General features: G+C 31.6%; 4 protein-coding genes and 1 pseudogene across 5 annotated transcripts; 4 read left to right on the top strand and 1 right to left on the bottom strand.

The window, feature by feature from the left end:
• Positions 1 to 536: 536 nt before the first annotated feature.
• On the top strand, positions 537 to 2136 carry LOC146532672 (endocuticle structural glycoprotein ABD-5-like). The gene is made up of 3 exons (XM_085196782.1): positions 537 to 790; positions 1339 to 1475; positions 1879 to 2136. Exons 1-3 carry the CDS (start codon positions 743 to 745, stop codon positions 2087 to 2089), a joined length of 396 nt encoding a protein of 131 aa, XP_085052908.1. The 5' UTR covers positions 537 to 742; the 3' UTR covers positions 2090 to 2136.
• Positions 2137 to 2404: 268 nt separating this feature from the next.
• LOC146532673 (uncharacterized) lies at positions 2405 to 3642 on the top strand. The gene is made up of 4 exons (XM_085196276.1): positions 2405 to 2409; positions 2705 to 2786; positions 3158 to 3262; positions 3490 to 3642. The coding sequence occupies exons 1-4, from the start codon at positions 2405 to 2407 to the stop codon at positions 3640 to 3642; spliced, it is 345 nt and encodes a 114-aa protein (XP_085052402.1).
• A 5345-nt stretch (positions 3643 to 8987) lies between these two features.
• On the top strand, positions 8988 to 9717 carry LOC146532674 (endocuticle structural glycoprotein SgAbd-5-like). The gene is made up of 3 exons (XM_085196786.1): positions 8988 to 9122; positions 9215 to 9327; positions 9405 to 9717. Exons 1-3 carry the CDS (start codon positions 9114 to 9116, stop codon positions 9628 to 9630), a joined length of 348 nt encoding a protein of 115 aa, XP_085052912.1. The 5' UTR covers positions 8988 to 9113; the 3' UTR covers positions 9631 to 9717.
• Positions 9718 to 13006: 3289 nt separating this feature from the next.
• Positions 13007 to 15256, top strand: LOC146532675 (endocuticle structural protein SgAbd-6 pseudogene; annotated as a pseudogene). The gene is made up of 2 exons (XR_014878707.1): positions 13007 to 13152; positions 14906 to 15256. The product of XR_014878707.1 is annotated as an endocuticle structural protein SgAbd-6 pseudogene (transcript).
• Positions 15257 to 16305: 1049 nt separating this feature from the next.
• On the bottom strand, positions 16306 to 17277 carry LOC146532676 (endocuticle structural glycoprotein SgAbd-5-like). Its single transcript, XM_085196790.1, has 3 exons — positions 17030 to 17277; positions 16817 to 16923; positions 16306 to 16595 (listed from the first exon to the last, which is right to left on the bottom strand). Exons 1-3 carry the CDS (start codon positions 17036 to 17038, stop codon positions 16388 to 16390), a joined length of 324 nt encoding a protein of 107 aa, XP_085052916.1. The 5' UTR covers positions 17039 to 17277; the 3' UTR covers positions 16306 to 16387.
• Between the last annotated feature and the right edge of the window lie 65 nt (positions 17278 to 17342).

Genomic DNA, 17342 nt, shown 5'->3' on the forward strand with positions numbered 1-17342 from the left:
CCCCACTTTCTGCCGAATTCTGCAGGCATTGCGTGTTGAGTGGCAGAACTCAACGCCGCGCTTTACTGCTATGTGCAGTGTATGTATACCCTATACAGCGTGACGCTAAGAAGAAGAAACGTATATCGCTAGAGACATTACACAAAGACTTTATTAATATTAAATCAGTAATACATAACATGATACCAAAGCCCAAGATCCCAGGGCCGTCAGACTACATATTAGACTATTAATCTTGCAAATTTCAGCTTTGCTAAAATGACGTAGGTCTGGAAGGTCTGGGATCTCAGTCTATCAGCTACATCCACGTTCCAAAATACTGTTACATGAAGTTCGATAAAAACTTCTTTTAATCCTGAGGGCGTTGTCACTTGAATATCTTAAAATAACGCGCACCGTTGTTGTTGTTCTCAGTTAAGATAAAAAAATGTATTATATATTTTTATAAATCATATTTTTTAAGTATTACTATTTTAAAGCAGTAAACAAAAAACATTTCTTAATTTTTAAATTTAAAAGAATCTTTTAATTTGTGCTGACGTAGTATCGAGCATATAACGACATGAGCAGGTTTTCTACAAGTTTTTGTTACTAATTTGTAACAGCCATTCCTGTATTTACATAAGAAATATATTGATGTCAATGACTTGATAGAGTCCTTGAAGTCGCATTGTTTGTAAGGAATGAGGTCCAGACTTGTCATTCTTGAGGAACTGGATATAAAGTGTGAGCAGTTGGACTAATGTCGCAGTTACTCAAATCCACAGTGGGAAAAACAAATTCGAATATGGTAAGTGGGTTTTTATATTTTATCTGTTTCGAGACAATACCTAGATAAAACTCCTTATGTGATTGTATCATCAATTTGTATATTTGTCTAATTTAACTGAAATTTACTTAGATAAACGATTTTCGGAAGAAAAAAAATCGGATTAACAGTATGACAATATAAATTTCTTATTATGTCAATGAATTAATTTTTTGGGGACGGAGTGTCTTAACTAGGTTCCCTCTGCCTACCCTGCTGTGTGCGAGATAAAGCGTGAAGCTAAAAAAAACATTTTTTATAGAATCATCACTATTAATTAAAATCTTTTTTTTTTATATTAGCAATATTGATATTTTCGTGAATCTTTATCATATTCCTCTTTGGTCGCTTTGATCAGAGATCACGACTACGGATAGGTCACGCATAGTCAGTTTTATAACAATAACATTAAAATTTACATCCTTATATATAACTTGATACATAGTGTTTTTTGTTCTTTGGAATTCCAGTAAAGTGATGTCCGTTTATGAGACGTTGGCCTTGACATATTGTATATGTATGTTACGCAGGTAGAAGGTGCGCGCGTCTGTCTCGGAGTCATCTTCTATGCGGCAATTATTGTTCAGCTTTCTGCGACTGGTGGCCTTGAAAAACAAATTAAAAAGCTTACTTTCAATAATAATGGATTAGGAACCTACAGTTTTGAGTACGTATGGTGTAATGTTTTCAAAATATATGTTCTTTATGTTTATATATCTGCAATTTTTTTTAATTGTTAGAATATAATATGAAAAATTGTCAAATTTTAATTAAGATAAAATATTTCATAAATATTATATAGCAAGTCATAAATATTATATTAAATTTTAATGAACCAATCAATATTTAAATTAAATTATATATTAGGCAGATTTTAATATTCATATAAACTAGTTTAAGGAAAATCGTTACTAATTTGACGTGGGACGCAACTCTCATCTTTATTGGGTTCTGACCAATGAAATTTCATACATTGTAAAAACAGACCGGATTAAATAAATTACTTTAAGTAAATAGAGCTAAATTTGAATTCACACCTATACGTTCAACGATATATAATATATTTTTAGGTTTCAAAATTCAGATGGGACCTTTAGAAAGGAAGATGGCGGAATCATTTCTCAGCCAAAAGGAAGTCAAAGTATGGTCGTTCGTGGTGAATACGGTTATCTAGATCCTGATGGGGTTTACCACTATGTTAGATATATAGCTGATGCTAAAGGATACCAGCCCCAAGCGGACGACAGCGATATTAGATACAACGATAGACGAATATTCTAAATTACTTTTGTTAGAACAAATATTTTAGTACAAATTACTGTTTTTTTGTTGTGCATTTATGTAATTAAAGTATAAAAAATATGTATATAAAAATATGTGTTTCTAATTTTCGCTTGGCTAACTCCCAATTGTTAAAGAATAACACAAAATTATTAATATTGATTGATGAATATATATTTTTACGAGAATCGCAAATAACCGAAAGATGGTTAGCAATAACAAGCAAAGCCTAGTGGGTAATAATACAAAATTGTTTTCAAATTTCAAATTGAATTTATATACATCGTAAAACTTCACAATCTATGATGAAATAGCATGGTGTAAATATAATATACACTACAGTTAATAGACTGTAATCTCAAATCATTATGTTCCGATTTGTATTTTGTTTCATATTTCACTTCGTAAGTTTTCACTTAGTGACGTAACTTGTTCCGAACAGGACAGGACTATAAATAATTATAATACCTAATAAACATTTTAAGCCATTTTGTAGGTCCTCTGCCATATTATTGAGCAAACCCATGGCGCAATCTATACTTAGTGAGTGATTTTCACACATTATTTTGAATATTTATGAGATCGGCAATTAAGAACTTTTAATATATTTTATAGCGAAGATGTGGAATTAAGGAGAATATTTCCAAAAGATTTCCCACAAGACACAGTGAGGAAGAGTGGTTTTGTTGATCCAGAAGTATAATATTTTGTTATTCTTATTATTTTTAATACAATAACTTAGTCTACTCTTAGTTCGTTCTATGCCATGTATTTATTGTCTGTGCGTTGTCAACCACTCAGTAACGGAGGAATTTTGTATATATCTTTTGTATATTACCTGTATAGATTAATTTTATATTTTTAATTTTAAATAAATTGTATTAATCGAAGTCACTGTAATAGAAAGTAATAATAAGGTAATATAACGTATTAAAATATATAAATACTTCCGATCTCTAAGTGAATGTAGAGAGAAATAATAAAAATAGCATATATAGTTATAAACTTTGTTTAAATATAATTAATTATTCAAATATTTATATGTTTCTCACATATATAATTTTTAAGCACTTAGGTCGGTACACTGAATTAAGAAGCTATTTTCGATACCCCAAAGCAAAGCTCAACAATCATTTTGAAGAATTGGCTTGTTTTAACAAAAAGAACAAGAAAGTGAGTTTTTATTATATTTTTTTGTATTTTTAGCTTTCCCCTGTATGCCCCACAAAGCTGGGTAGGCAAAGAAAACCTGATGTTAAGATACTCCAATATTCCGCCGTTCAAGGCATAGCATCTTGAATGGAGTAAGTCAACGCCGAGAATTGACCAAAGCGAAGAAATGAAATCTAATATTTTATTTATGTAGTTAACTTAATTTATTTTTATTTACCAATTTGAAGGTATGTTCTGTTGATACCGATCGCTACGCACCTGAAGAAGAAGAGTATATGATGTCAGATACTCTCGACCACGTCGACCGTAGAAGAGTATATTGCTTTATGCTACTTTGTTTCACAGAAGATGAACTTGACAGAGTTGTTGCTTCTTTTTAACAAGGATATTAAATTAATAATATAATTATAAAAGTAAAACATATTATTTAGTACTTAAGATTTTTTTATTAAGTTTATTTATTAAATAACATACTAACATTAGTTAGACATGTATTGTATGAATTACGTTCTCTGCAGCCTGATTAGGGTGAAATCACGTTTAAGCTTTATTTTTAATCTTTATCATCTCACGTAATTGATCAATTAAGGATTCTGTGAGAAACTAAAAATACCTGCTTCAAAAAAAATATATAATATGTAGGAGAAATAACTTAATTTATATTGCCCATCAAAACTGAAAAGTACAATCATCCTCTACTCCAGTGGGATTAAGATGTACTACATTTGATTGCGTTCAGTCGTTCACTCAGAAAGAAAAAGAAGAGAAACATCTCTAGTCCCCCTCGATGGCCTCCATGACCACATCCAATATTATTTTGTTTTTTTTTTGCGTCACTCTGTATCCCGCACACAGCAAGATAGGCAGAGGGAACCTGGTATTAGGAAACTTCGTTCCCTATTTAACCCCGAATTTTGGAGGCATTTCGTGTTTAGTGGCTGAACTCAATGTCGCGCTTTGCCTTTACACCACAGAGAAGGAATGAAAATATTAAAATTTACCTTTAAGTGGGAATCGAATCCACAACCTGTAATTATACTTTGCCACTGCGTTACGACTGGCCTCGATGACCTCGTAAATATTAAATAATTATTGCTACTAACGATTTATTGCTACTGGTATCCGTGATGTCACTTCTAATATTATAAAAATAAAACTTACTAATACTAAGTATGTATCCAACATATAAGGCATGTATTTACGTCATATTAACTTGTATTCTTTAGGTAAATAAATATTTGCAAAATCATGGCAACATCTAATAAAAAATATGATTTTCTTAACAACAAAGTTAAATAAATTATCTCATAGCAAACAAATATCTTATGTCTAATTTTTTTTGCTTCACGCTAAGCCGCACATTGCAGGGTGCGGGTATAGGGAACCTAATGTTAAATTCATTCCGTCAAACGGAAAGGAAATCGAACCCACTATTGTCGCGTTTACAGTCACATGCACAATGGCCAAGTGTATTAGTCCTCAAGAGAAAAATCGCGGGCAAAAAATTTGCATAGTAATAAATAATAATATATTTTTTATACTAATATATATATTAAAAAGGTAAAAGTATTCTTCTTTCATAATAGAATTATATGAAGTACTAATTATAGCACATAAACAACAAAGCATATATAAAAGCTTCACCATATAAAAGTTGTTATTGACTAATATTGTATATACGAGTAGTTTATTGTCATTCTAACCTACAACAAAGAAACAACTTTTGTGCGTGTCAAATACTCCCATTATCTTAGTCTTAAAGTTCACGAGCACAGTTACTTAAACAAAATTCACATTATGTAAGAAGGTATCGGACTCAGAGATATGCACTTTCGTTTTTAGATGAAGATCCGATTGAATTGAGAACAATCCGTTGATGTCTTTCTCATGACCATAGATCACTGTTATATCTTCAAAATAATTTACTAAGTGAAGCAACGCAAAAAATTATTGGTACATAAATATTATATTTTATTGAATCAAAAAATAAGTTTCACAGTGTAACCCGCTTATATAAGCGTAGGCAGAAGGAACTTAGTGTCTCAACACTCTGTTTCCTACTTTCTACCGTTTCTGCGTGTTATGTGGTGGAACTTAACGCCGCCCTTTTTCTTTTTACCTAAGGTGTCAAACTAAAATATCTGATTTCTCCTGAATGGGAATCGACGCACAACAATTACAGTCATATGTTGTGCCGCTACACCACGATAATCTCACATTTATATCAAGGTATAAATATGATGGTAAATTTATATAATACTAGCAAATATCTTTACCTAAAGTGAAATTATATGGAAAAATATAGTTTAAGCCAAGTAAACATTTTATATATATATTTAAATTAGCAATAATTATATGAATAGTAATTAAATACAGTTTTAGTGAATTAAATTATTTTTAATATTCATAAAATTTTGATTTGTTATCAAGATTAACCTAAAAAGTTGCATTAAGGAAGGTAGAGCGCGTGTCGGAGGTCAGGCGTACGTGTCGGGTTCAATACTCTATTAGGTAACACGACCGGTTACACTGATGGGCTCATCATTTACAATTTTCTGTTAATTTTGCAACCATATAATTTAAAAGTCACCTGGTCAATAAAATTTGTGGGTTTTATGAAACAATAGGCGCTAAGTCAATCAACAATTAGGCACACAATTTGCACGCAGAAGCAGATCTATCTTTAACACGGTTGAACTTCTTCTAACATAACGTTTATAATAATTGTAGAAACTTAAATATTGTTTTAATATAAGTTTATTTAATCTAGATGCTATCCTTATCCTTATTTGATACTAGCGACCCCCTTGCGGCTTCGCCCGCTGTTACTACTGGATTATTCATATAATGTATGTTTGCAAAGCACTTAAGATAATGTGAAAATTAATTAAACTCTAATGCAACCCGCATTTTCGTAGTTTCAATAAGGATTTTCCAATTGTTTTACTCGGCAAGGATTTTTTAGTAGGTACCGTAATTTTAAATCTGTGCTACTAATCTTTTCAAGTACTTATTAAAATATATTTAAATGACTATTTTTAGATAGTTAAATGACTATTTTTAAACGGAAGAAATTATAAACAAAAACCTACCTACTAATAACTACTACAAAAAAAATGAAACCAAATATATCGCGCTGAAATAATACATTCAACTCCGATTATCCAATACGTGCAAACGCATCTAAATCTTCGTTGCTATAAAGGCAGGCGGGTTTTTTTTTCGAGCTTGTGGTTAATCTTAAGAGGGTATTCTGTCACTGATGAAAAGCAAGCACTACGTGGCTGCCTGTGAGGAAAATTAAATAGAATGCATCGGCCGGGAATCGAACCCGGGCCGCCCGCGTGGCAGGCGAGCATTCTACTACTGAACCACCGATGACTGCTCATGACGCGCTTGTATAAGCAAAACGTTGCGGGGCGCGTTTCGCAGCAGGGATGTTTTGATATTGTAACAACTTCTAAAGTACTTATTAAAATGAAAAACAGAAAAGACAGTTTTGATCTACATTAAATGGTACGTAACTAATATACTTATTTATATGCTAAGAGTAAGGGATAAGTGAAACTTGACTCGATGCAGTTGATGTGTGAACGGCGTGATATGTCAATAATTAAATGCGTTTTTCTCTAAAACTATTCGCAATTTCGAAATAGTTTAAAAAGCAAATTTTATCTTCGTTTAACGTAGAAATTTAATAAAGTATTTTAAAGGATAAGGATTAATACCATTATGGAAAAATATCCCTCACAATAAAAAATATATTGAAATTACTATTTTTAGACAGAAATATGATCACTACACGTTATTCTTAAAAGATACGAATATGCCATCGCGGACTTTTTTGTAGATCTTATTAAGAGGAACAATACTCCAGTACATTTTTTTCATGTAGTATTTACCATTAAAGCAGCGCATGCGCCAAAGTGTCTCAGCGGGTAGGACTTTATACACATTTATCGTATTTATGTTAATTTACATAAGAATGTACAAATAATAAACTATATATAAACCTTCCCTGAGAAATACTCGACCTAATGGTGAAAACCGCATCCAAATCCGTTAGGTGGTTTAGAAGAAGAAGAGTTAGAAAGTTCAGACAGACACAAAAAGCGACTTTGTTTTATAAGATATAGGATATATATATATATATATATATATATATATATAAATGTACGAGTATATATAAGTAAGTGTCTGAACACTAGGCTCTTTCTGCCTAACCTATTTTGCAGAAAAAACAAATAACTTAGGATATATCCTTAACTTCGTATTACAAATATTTTTTTGATATAATTACTATTCACTAATTACTCAATAGATTATTTTTTATGTACACAGCAAAATAGAAAAAAATATATAATTTCATGTTAGATAGAAAAAAAAACGTTTAGATTTACAAATTTGTAAAACTCAAACCACATTAGCAAATATTTTCTCACGTCCTACAAAGACGTTCTTTTATTTAAGGCTCATCAGAAACCAATTGGACACAAATTATTATTCAGCGCTAAATAAAACCTTGGCCTTTTGTTCATTATAATCAACACGAAATTGTTATTTGAACTTTTATTACTCTACGACATACAGTATCGTACATTTTGTATGAACTTTACCATTATTTAAATAAGAATTGTTTCGATTATATATGTTTTATATTCTACATAGACCACATTAACATTCGGCCTTTACAAGAAATATTAGACTGGATTAATGAAAATTCTCATAACCTTAACTTCGAACAAGAACTATAGTCCAATTATTTTATTCTTTTATTAAATTGCTTATTTTTAGTGATTTAATCACTACAGTATAAATAATTTTATGAGAGTTTAGCTAATTACTAATAATTATAGTTACTTGACTTCGTTTTTCTATTATAATTATAAATACTGACAAAGTATACCTATATTTATTTTTTTTACTTTAGACTTGTAAAATTCAACCGTAAATCATGTTTTTTAGCCCTGTCAAAATATTATATGTATTTTAATTATTGAAAAATAAATGGCGCATGGGCGCAAGGGATGTAAACGCAACAGATTGTGAGTTCGATTTCCACTCGAGGAAACGAAATATTTAAAATTTTAATTCTTCGCTCTGCCGCCGAGGCTATGCGTGGCGTTGATTTATGTGCGAAGTATCTTAACGCTAGGCCCCCTTTGCCTACATATATGATAAAATAATATTACATAAAAAAGTGTTATACAAATCAAAACAGCCTAAAAAACGTGGATCGCGCCGCTTTGAAATCAATGTTGCATTCGCAATTATGCATATTAATGTGTTTCTTTCGCTCCAATTTACATTCATTATGTTTACAAGTAGGTATCCATCACACAGTCCGCTAATTAATTAAAAAGTTTGTACGTGTTAGAACACCTTCCGCATAAACACTAGGTCAAATTAACCTAAATTTTTATGTAAAATCATATTTAACATAAAAACTGAGGTATACTTTGTACTTCAACATATTTATTTAAATACATATCTATTCATTTATGCAAAGCAATAAAATATAAAATTATTAATATTTCTAAATATTTTACTTTGTAATCTATGAAACTACTTATAAGCTTGCATTGTAATATTGACAAATTTTCCTGTATCTTTGATATACAAATCCTGAAATTACATAACCTAGGACATAGTTCACATTAATTGTTCTCTAACATAAGTCAATAGTTTATACCACTCTTCGCATTATAATAGACTTCGGGACGGTCAAAAGGCTGTGTTGCAATTTAGTAATAGAAGAAATACTTACATATATAAGAGAGACGCTTGGATACGTAATCATCCCACATTCTAACTATACTTTGAAGAAGATAGCCGACTAAAACAATACAAAATGAAACTGGTTCGTTTCAGTTTAATTTAATTTTTAATTGAGATAATTAAATAAGAAACTCTTGTGATGTGAAAAATAACTTTTTATTTGATTTTTTTCAGTTCATTGTTCTTGCTCTCGTAGCTGTTATATCAGCAGCTCCCCAAAATCTCCAGGATGTGCAAGTTCTACGATATGACGTAAACAATTCCGGTTTAGGATCTTATAATTTCGTGTAAGTGTTCAATAGTCCATTTAATACTATGATATATTTCATAAAGGATATTAAAAAACCTTTTTTTATATTTACAGATGGGAATTGTCTGATGGCAGCAAACATGAAGAGCAAGGGCAATTGAAAAACGAAGGAACTGAAAATGAAGGAATTGCAGTCCAGGGACAATACGCTTGGGTTGGACCCGACGGTGTTACATACACTGTTAGCTACATCGCCGACGAGAACGGTTTCCAACCCCAAATTCAACAAGGGCCTGGTGGGTCCGTACCTTCTGCTGTCATAGCATCTCTCCTTGGTTGAATATCATTAAAATAAGATAGTTTAATGTAAATAGCTCAATACTCATGAACTGTATATAATATTTATGTACTGTTTCTTATTATTAAATCTAATATAGTAAAACATTTTTAAAATTGTATTTTCTTCTATACATCTTTACGTGTTCACGTTAGAACAGCTCCCTTGAAAATTTTTATTTATATATTTTATTTTTATTTAAAATATTATCCAAATATGATATAACTCTACTACAAATTAATTAAATGATAATTAAAGAACTCAACATTGGGGTTTTTGCCTTGATGCCAGGGTAAAAATATGAAAATATTAATAAATAATAATTCATTCGAATCAGATCGAACCCACACCTTCGCGTTACAGTCACACCCGTGTGCCCCTGCGCGACGGCCTCTATAAATTAATATTGTAAGTTGAATTCACCAAAACATACTCAACAAGAGGCCTCTTATGAATACATTTTCCTTATTTGTAAAGAGAAACCTTATATTATATAATTTTGGAACCTAGATATAATACAATTAAAGGTAACTTGAGGCCGTCACAGGTGCACAAGGGTGCGACTGTAAGCGAGTTATAATTGAATATAACTTAAAATTTAAATTTAAATATATAAATTGTGTACGCAATAGAATGCTGCATACTAGGTAGGTATATTAACTTACTCTATCTAATTTACAAACCCGTTAAAATGCTATGCTTAAAAAATAAAAATAAATGTTTACAAGTTTATATTGCTCAATAGTTACTAACTGTGCTTACTCAATGTTGCACCTACGCCCACTTTATTTTATAAGATATTTTATTTATATAAAAAGTTATTTTTTACATCCATCCATCCATCCATCAGCCTTTCAACGTCCACTGCTGGACATCGGCCTCCCCTAATTCTCGCCACTCCGTCCGGTCCTGCGCCCTTTGAATCCAGCGGATTCCCGCTGTCTTTTTAAGGTCGTCGGTCCACCTGGTTGGAGGGCGGCCTGTGCTCCTTTTGCCGAGACGGGGTCGCCATTCGAGGACCTTTCTTCCCCAACGGTTGTCGGCCCTCCTGACAATATGGCCTGCCCATTGCCACTTCAGCTTGCAAATTTTGAGAGCTATGTCGGTAACCCGCGTTCGTCTACGGATTTCATCATTACGAATTTTGTCGCGTAGAGAAATACCAAGCATAGCCCTCTCCATCGCTCGCTGAGCCACTTTGAGCCTATGGATAAAGCTTGCAGTGAGGGACCACGTCTCAGCGCCATAAGTTAACACTGACTACACACACTGGTTGAAAGTTTTTGTCTTCAGGTACTGAGGGATACTAGACGAGAAGATATTTTGTAGTTTCCCAAACGCTGCCCAGCCGAGTTGGATTCTACGAGTGACCTCTAAGTGACCTTTTTTACATAAGTAAATATTATTAAAATAAGACAATTATTCTGTATAATGTAACAATACTGTTTAAATTCAAAATTCAGCTTCACGATCCCACACACAGCAGGGTAGGTAGAGGGAACCTCGTGTTAAGACATTCCGTGGCCCACTTTCTGGCAAATTCTGGAGGCATTGCGTGTTGAATGGCAGAACTCAACGCCGTGCTTTCCCTCGACACCAGAGCGAAGAAATAGAAATATAAACGTAAATAAATATTTCACTTCCTCGAGTGGGGATCGAACCCACAAACGTCGCGTTACAGTCACACCCTTGTGCCGCTGTGCCACGACGGTCTGACCACGGATTAAATATATTATTAAACACTTGTTATAAATAAATATCTGTTACAGATTTCGTGAATTCAAAACTAAAAAAATAAATTAACTAAATCCTAGGATAAATTATTCTTGAAACTATCATCTGTATCAAGTCAATGCCAAGGCCAAATATTTTCGTCTATATCATTTTAATATTTAAATTAACATTTAAATTTGGCCTTAAATAAATTAGGCTTATGTATTATTAAAAACATAAGCCATTCCATAATAAGATTTCCATAACTTTGCACTAGTGCTAAAAGCTTCCTAGCAACAAATTTTGAATAAGTTTGTTGAAGAAGTGTTTATTCTTTTTTTTTCAGTTTCTATAGTATTATCTAGTCAAATTCTTACCAAAATTCTAGACGCCTAATAATTTAGATGTCTTTACTTATCGTTACAACGGTATTATTTTTTACGTACATCAAGTTGCACTGTAACAGTGGCGCCTACTGTAACAGTCTCTTCTCCATTAGCCTCTACATCAATCAATCATGCACTGCCCGCATCCAAGGGCTTCCTGCGACCTTCACCAGTTCATCGGTCCACCTGGGGAGGTGACCAATACCTGTAATTAGCATTCTAATGATGTAATGAGCAATGCATCATTTGCGTACAATAGGCAATTTACCTTAGTTTACTTAATTTCACTATGATGTCGCTTTGTTTGGCGTTATTTTTGACGTCATCATGTGGAAAGAAAAGCTCTAATCCATGGACTCTCCTCCAAATATAAATCCTGTAAGGCCTTCTTCATCGATATTTTTTTATTAGTTACGCCTATCAAACTGAAAGCTCTATACACAGTGTAAATGTAAACGTTTGCGTTTATACTTGCCATACTTCTGGGATTTCCCCTGCTTTGCAAAAAGTTTCACGAATATTTATATCCTCCATTTGATTATTTCTTTTGCTAAGCTAAACTCTTTTAAAGACTTTCATGGAATCTTAACTGACAAATAAAGTGTTAGATTCGAGAAGAAATATTAAAATAACTACTAATCATAATATATAAAGTTATTTATTACATTTTTAAAGCACTTGCGTTACGTACCTATATATACCTATATATAATATTTCTTGCACACGATATTATTTAAGAAAACTTTAATAGTATATGTTTTTTTTCATTCAATGTTTCTAGGAACAAACGTTTCTTAACCAAAAGCTTACTTTATCATAGGATGCATCTAATGGCGGCAAGCGTATCAAAATTATTTTTGTCATGCTTCATCTGAATTATATATATTAAAAAACAAAGTAGTTTACCTTCACCGAAGAACTGCGATTTACATATTGGTCAAGTAATTTTGGACTATTATAAATAAGCCATCTGCTACAGATATAAAGGTGGAATACATATAGCGAGAACCAATCATTAGTCTCTCGCTGTCGTTAGAACTGCTTCAAACATGAAACTGGTTAGTATTTTTGTTTGTTTTTGTTATTTATCAAAGTGACGATATTAAGCAGTGTTGTGTTGCTATAATAAACGAAAAGGAGTACTATCTTAAAATATTTTGAGAATAAACATTAGAATATAACGAAACATTTTTAGATATATAATATTAAAGTTAATGAGACGAAACAAATAAGTGTACAATATTTGGTATTCTCTTCTATAAATATGTAAATATTTAAATATATTTTCACAGTTCATTGTACTATGCCTTGTGGCTTTGGCTATCGGCGCTCCTCCTCCACCCCCAAGAGTAAATTACCCATCAGACAATGTACAGCTCTTGCGTTATGACAATGAGAACGTGGGTCTTGGAAACTACAGATACTAGTAAGTTACTTAAAATATCCAAAATTTTCATTTAATTCTTTAGTTATTCATAATTTCTTAGATTCGTAAATAGACTTCCTCATTCTTTTTTTTATTATTATTAAAAAATTGGATATATTTAAATTATTTATATTAAATTTATATTGTATATATGTGTAATAACTTTATTCTTCTAAACTAAAAAAAAAATTAATCTTTTCTTATTACATAAAAATATCCGATATCGGTCACATAAAATTACAAAATCATAAAACTAAAATTCGATTTTCATGTGAAATTATGTAATTTTATGTATCCGAGTAAATATTTACATTAAAAACTATAGCAGTTTTGTCAAGTAATTATCGAGTCTATTACACTTTAATTTCTTATTTTTACATATTACTCATTTCAACTTTTATCTTGCTTCAGGCGGTGGAAACGTAAATACATTGCATAAATTAATGTTAAAAGTTAAAAGTTTAAAATCTTATATTGCGTAATATTTAGATTACCATTACTTTACTAAATTAATTTTTACAGTATCGTTTGATTTTTTTTATTATTTTATCTTTCACATTTACTAATCGACTTGTTCAAGTCGCAAATTCCGGTGAAAAGTAGAGATCGAAAGGTCTCCAAAATCTAGATATTCTCTGCTAATTGGATTTTACCGAGAAAATCGTGAAGCTACATAAATTTATTTTTAACAACAAGAATATAATTATTATTTATTTAAAGATAAAAAAAATATTGATGTTTTAATCATACATCAAAATATTTTATTTTACAAGACAAAGTAAATAGCTTTATTAAAAACTAGCGGCCCGCTCGCGGTTACACCCGCGTGAACTATGTTATTATTAATTTCTGTCTCCATGACTACGTCCTAGTGACGTCTATGCAAAATTTGAGACTCCTAGCATTTATAGTAACGAAGTTTCATACAAACTTTCGACCCCGAAAACAACCCCTTAGACGCCGAATATTGCAAATTCCCGTCTTAGCGAGCACCTACGTCCTATAAATAACGCCTATGCAAAATTTGAGATTCCTAGCACATGTAGTTTCTGAAATTTCGTGATGAGTGAGTGACCTTTCGATTTTATATATATAAATAAACTAGCGGACGCGCGCAGCTTCGCTTGCGTATTTAGGGGTGATTTCTAATAACCCATGAAACATGTGTTCGATGAAATATTTTTAAGAGTCTAAATTTAAAATTTTATAAAAATCGGTTGTGATTTAAAGATTTTTCCATACGAACTTTCAACCCTTTATTTGCACCCTTAGAGGGAGAATTCTAGAAAACGATGAAACACGTGTTCAATTAAATACTTTTAAAAATCTAAATTTCAAATTTTATAAAAATCGGTGCCGATTTAAAAATTTTTCCATACAAACTTTGAACCCCTATTTTACCCCTTTAGGGTTAAAATTTTTCAAAATACCTTCTTAGTGGATGTCCAGATTACGAAAGTAAACATATGTCCAAATTTCAAGTTTCTCCGTACAGCGGTTACGGATGTGCGTGCGTCTTACCTCAGTCAGTGAGGACAAGTCCTTTTATATATATAGATGTAAAGTTGTGCACAAAACACTTCACAAATCTAAAACCAACCAAAATTAATCGATCGTAGCGCATTCGGGTGGCCACGTCGGACTGTAACCGCGGTTCGATTCCCACTTGAAACACAAAATTATTTTCATAGGCATTAATATAAAATTCCCCCAATATATAATTAAAATTTATTTGATAATATTTTCTTTACAGTTTCGAGCAGAGTGACGGTCAAAAGCAAGAACAGCAAGGGGAATTAAGAAATGAAGGTCGTGAAGATGAATCTATCGCAGTCAAGGGTTACTACTCATGGGTTGGACCAGACGGTGTAAAGTACGTTGTCAACTATGTAGCTGATGAGAACGGCTTCCAACCTGAAATCGAAGAGGGACCTGGTGGCGCTGTACCTGATGCAGTGCTAGCCAGTCTTCTCGGTTAAAAGATATCCTTTACCTAGTCTGCATAGTATTTAAAATATTGTTATAAGTTATAGACATTTAAAAATGTTACAAAATGTACATATTGAATTTTGTAAAAAAATGCAATTATAATAAAAAAAAGTTTGATGAGCTTATTAAACATTTGTTTAATTTATACGTATTTCAAAATTTATCAATTCATTCAAATTAAACAAAATCAATAGATCGTGCTTGGCGCATGGTGATCATTAGGTCTCTGAACGCAGTTCAATCAAATGTGTGTCAAATGCGAGGGAAAGTGAACAATTAATATGATACCCTTTTTTTTCTACCTGGCCTACTAATGCGAAATAAAGTGATAAGCTTAAAATAACTATAAATCATATTAATGTTTGTAGGTGCGTGAATTCCCGACCACAAGCATAAAATAAGAAAAAATGGAAAAGTCATTATCTTTGACCCATTCAAGAGTTGACAAAGCATATATTATTTATAATAGTGACGATTTTGCCATGATTCCTTTACAAGCTGACAAAATATTTAATTCTGACATTCTGCTAGTGTACATTGAATGAATGTAGAGTATTAGAGAATGAATTACACATGAAAGGATGATGAAAAGAGACTAAACAATAAAAAACTACTTAGATTACTTTACAGTTAATGTTAAAATATTCAAAATAATATTTGTATTTAACGTTAAGAGTAAATCGCTTATAATACCTAGGTGCCTACTTACTATATTTAGTGAAAAATATACTTGGATAAATATTTAGATGTTTAAGATTAATTTATTAAAATGAGAATAAAAAAAAAGATTAATTTATTTAGTATTATGGTGCAAAATAACAAAGTTTGACTGTGCACACGACCACCGGTTGAATCGCGACTCTGGTGTGATTTGTTATTTTTTTAATTTAAATACGAATTAATTTTATATCTAAACTAGCAGCCCGCCCGCAGCCTCACCCGCTTAAACTACATGATTATACATTTATTTATTACCAGGAAATTAAACCCACACTTGTTGCATTTACACAGTTATCACTTGTGCCCCGGCGATTTTCATTACTTTTTATATTAGAACAGAATTTTAAATGAAGATAAAAATAAAGTGGAGAGTCTACAGACTGATGTACAACAGGAAGAAGAAATTATTGAACATTCCAGGAATACACAAAAAAAACAAAAAATATAAAACACAAACATAAACTATTTATTTATTATAATAAAATAATACAGCAATAGTGATCTAGATCATCTCCTTTATCATAAATCAAACGCGAGCTACGTAACCTACGATATTTTCCTTTTCTACATTCGCTCGGTATCCTAATTCATCGGCAACATAGGTCACTATGTACCTAATGCCATCAGGGGCATTCCAGGAGTAAGATCCTTTGACTTGGACTGCCTGACCTAACTGACCCTCGTTCTTCAGCTCTCCTACAGCCTCTTGCTTGGTGCCGTCAGACTGTTCAAATCTGGAGCGAGAAAAATGATAACATTATAAACAATATTTTTTTAGCTTGTTTTGGTAAAATTAAATGATGTAAAATCATTGTAGTTACAATGGCGCTCTATATAACAAACAAACACATAACAAACATTTCAATAAATAAGAAATATGAAGTTCTTATGTTTTTAAGAAATAATAATAATTAAAATACAATTCAATATTAATATTTCTTGAATTTTTACTTACGCATATCTGTAATCTCCAACTCCAATATTGTCGTTATCATAACGTAATATTTCAGCATCGTATGGTGGAGCGGCGCACGCAGCGGCCACCAAGCATAAGACGACAAACTGAAAAATAAAACACCATAAAATACCAATATCATTTAAGTTGTAATAATTCTATTTTAATAGTTTTTATAAAATAATTCTAAGAATAGAAAGAAGAAGCTCTTACCAGTTTCATTTTGGGTCCTTTCGGTCACTTGTACTATTTCAAAGTAAATTAATATTATCGAATCGCTCTATTTATATCACTCATCAGGTCATTTATACAATTAAATAAATATAACTGAACTAAATTTATTGCTGTAAAATGTCAAAGGATGCTTAATGATATGTTGGACAAATAAAATGAACATGTTTGACGAGTTCAGGAAGTAGCGGCTGGATAGAAACAATCATAATTCACAATGAATTAGTGCTACTCTCGATTTGGGGTACATTTTTTAAAATATACCAGTATTGCACGTTTTATTAATAGAAGAATA

This window comes from Heliconius melpomene, chromosome 13 (genome assembly GCF_056956725.1).
Source record: "Heliconius melpomene rosina isolate 202511_hmr_F chromosome 13, ASM5695672v1, whole genome shotgun sequence".
Classification (NCBI taxonomy): Eukaryota; Metazoa; Arthropoda; class Insecta; order Lepidoptera; family Nymphalidae; genus Heliconius; species Heliconius melpomene.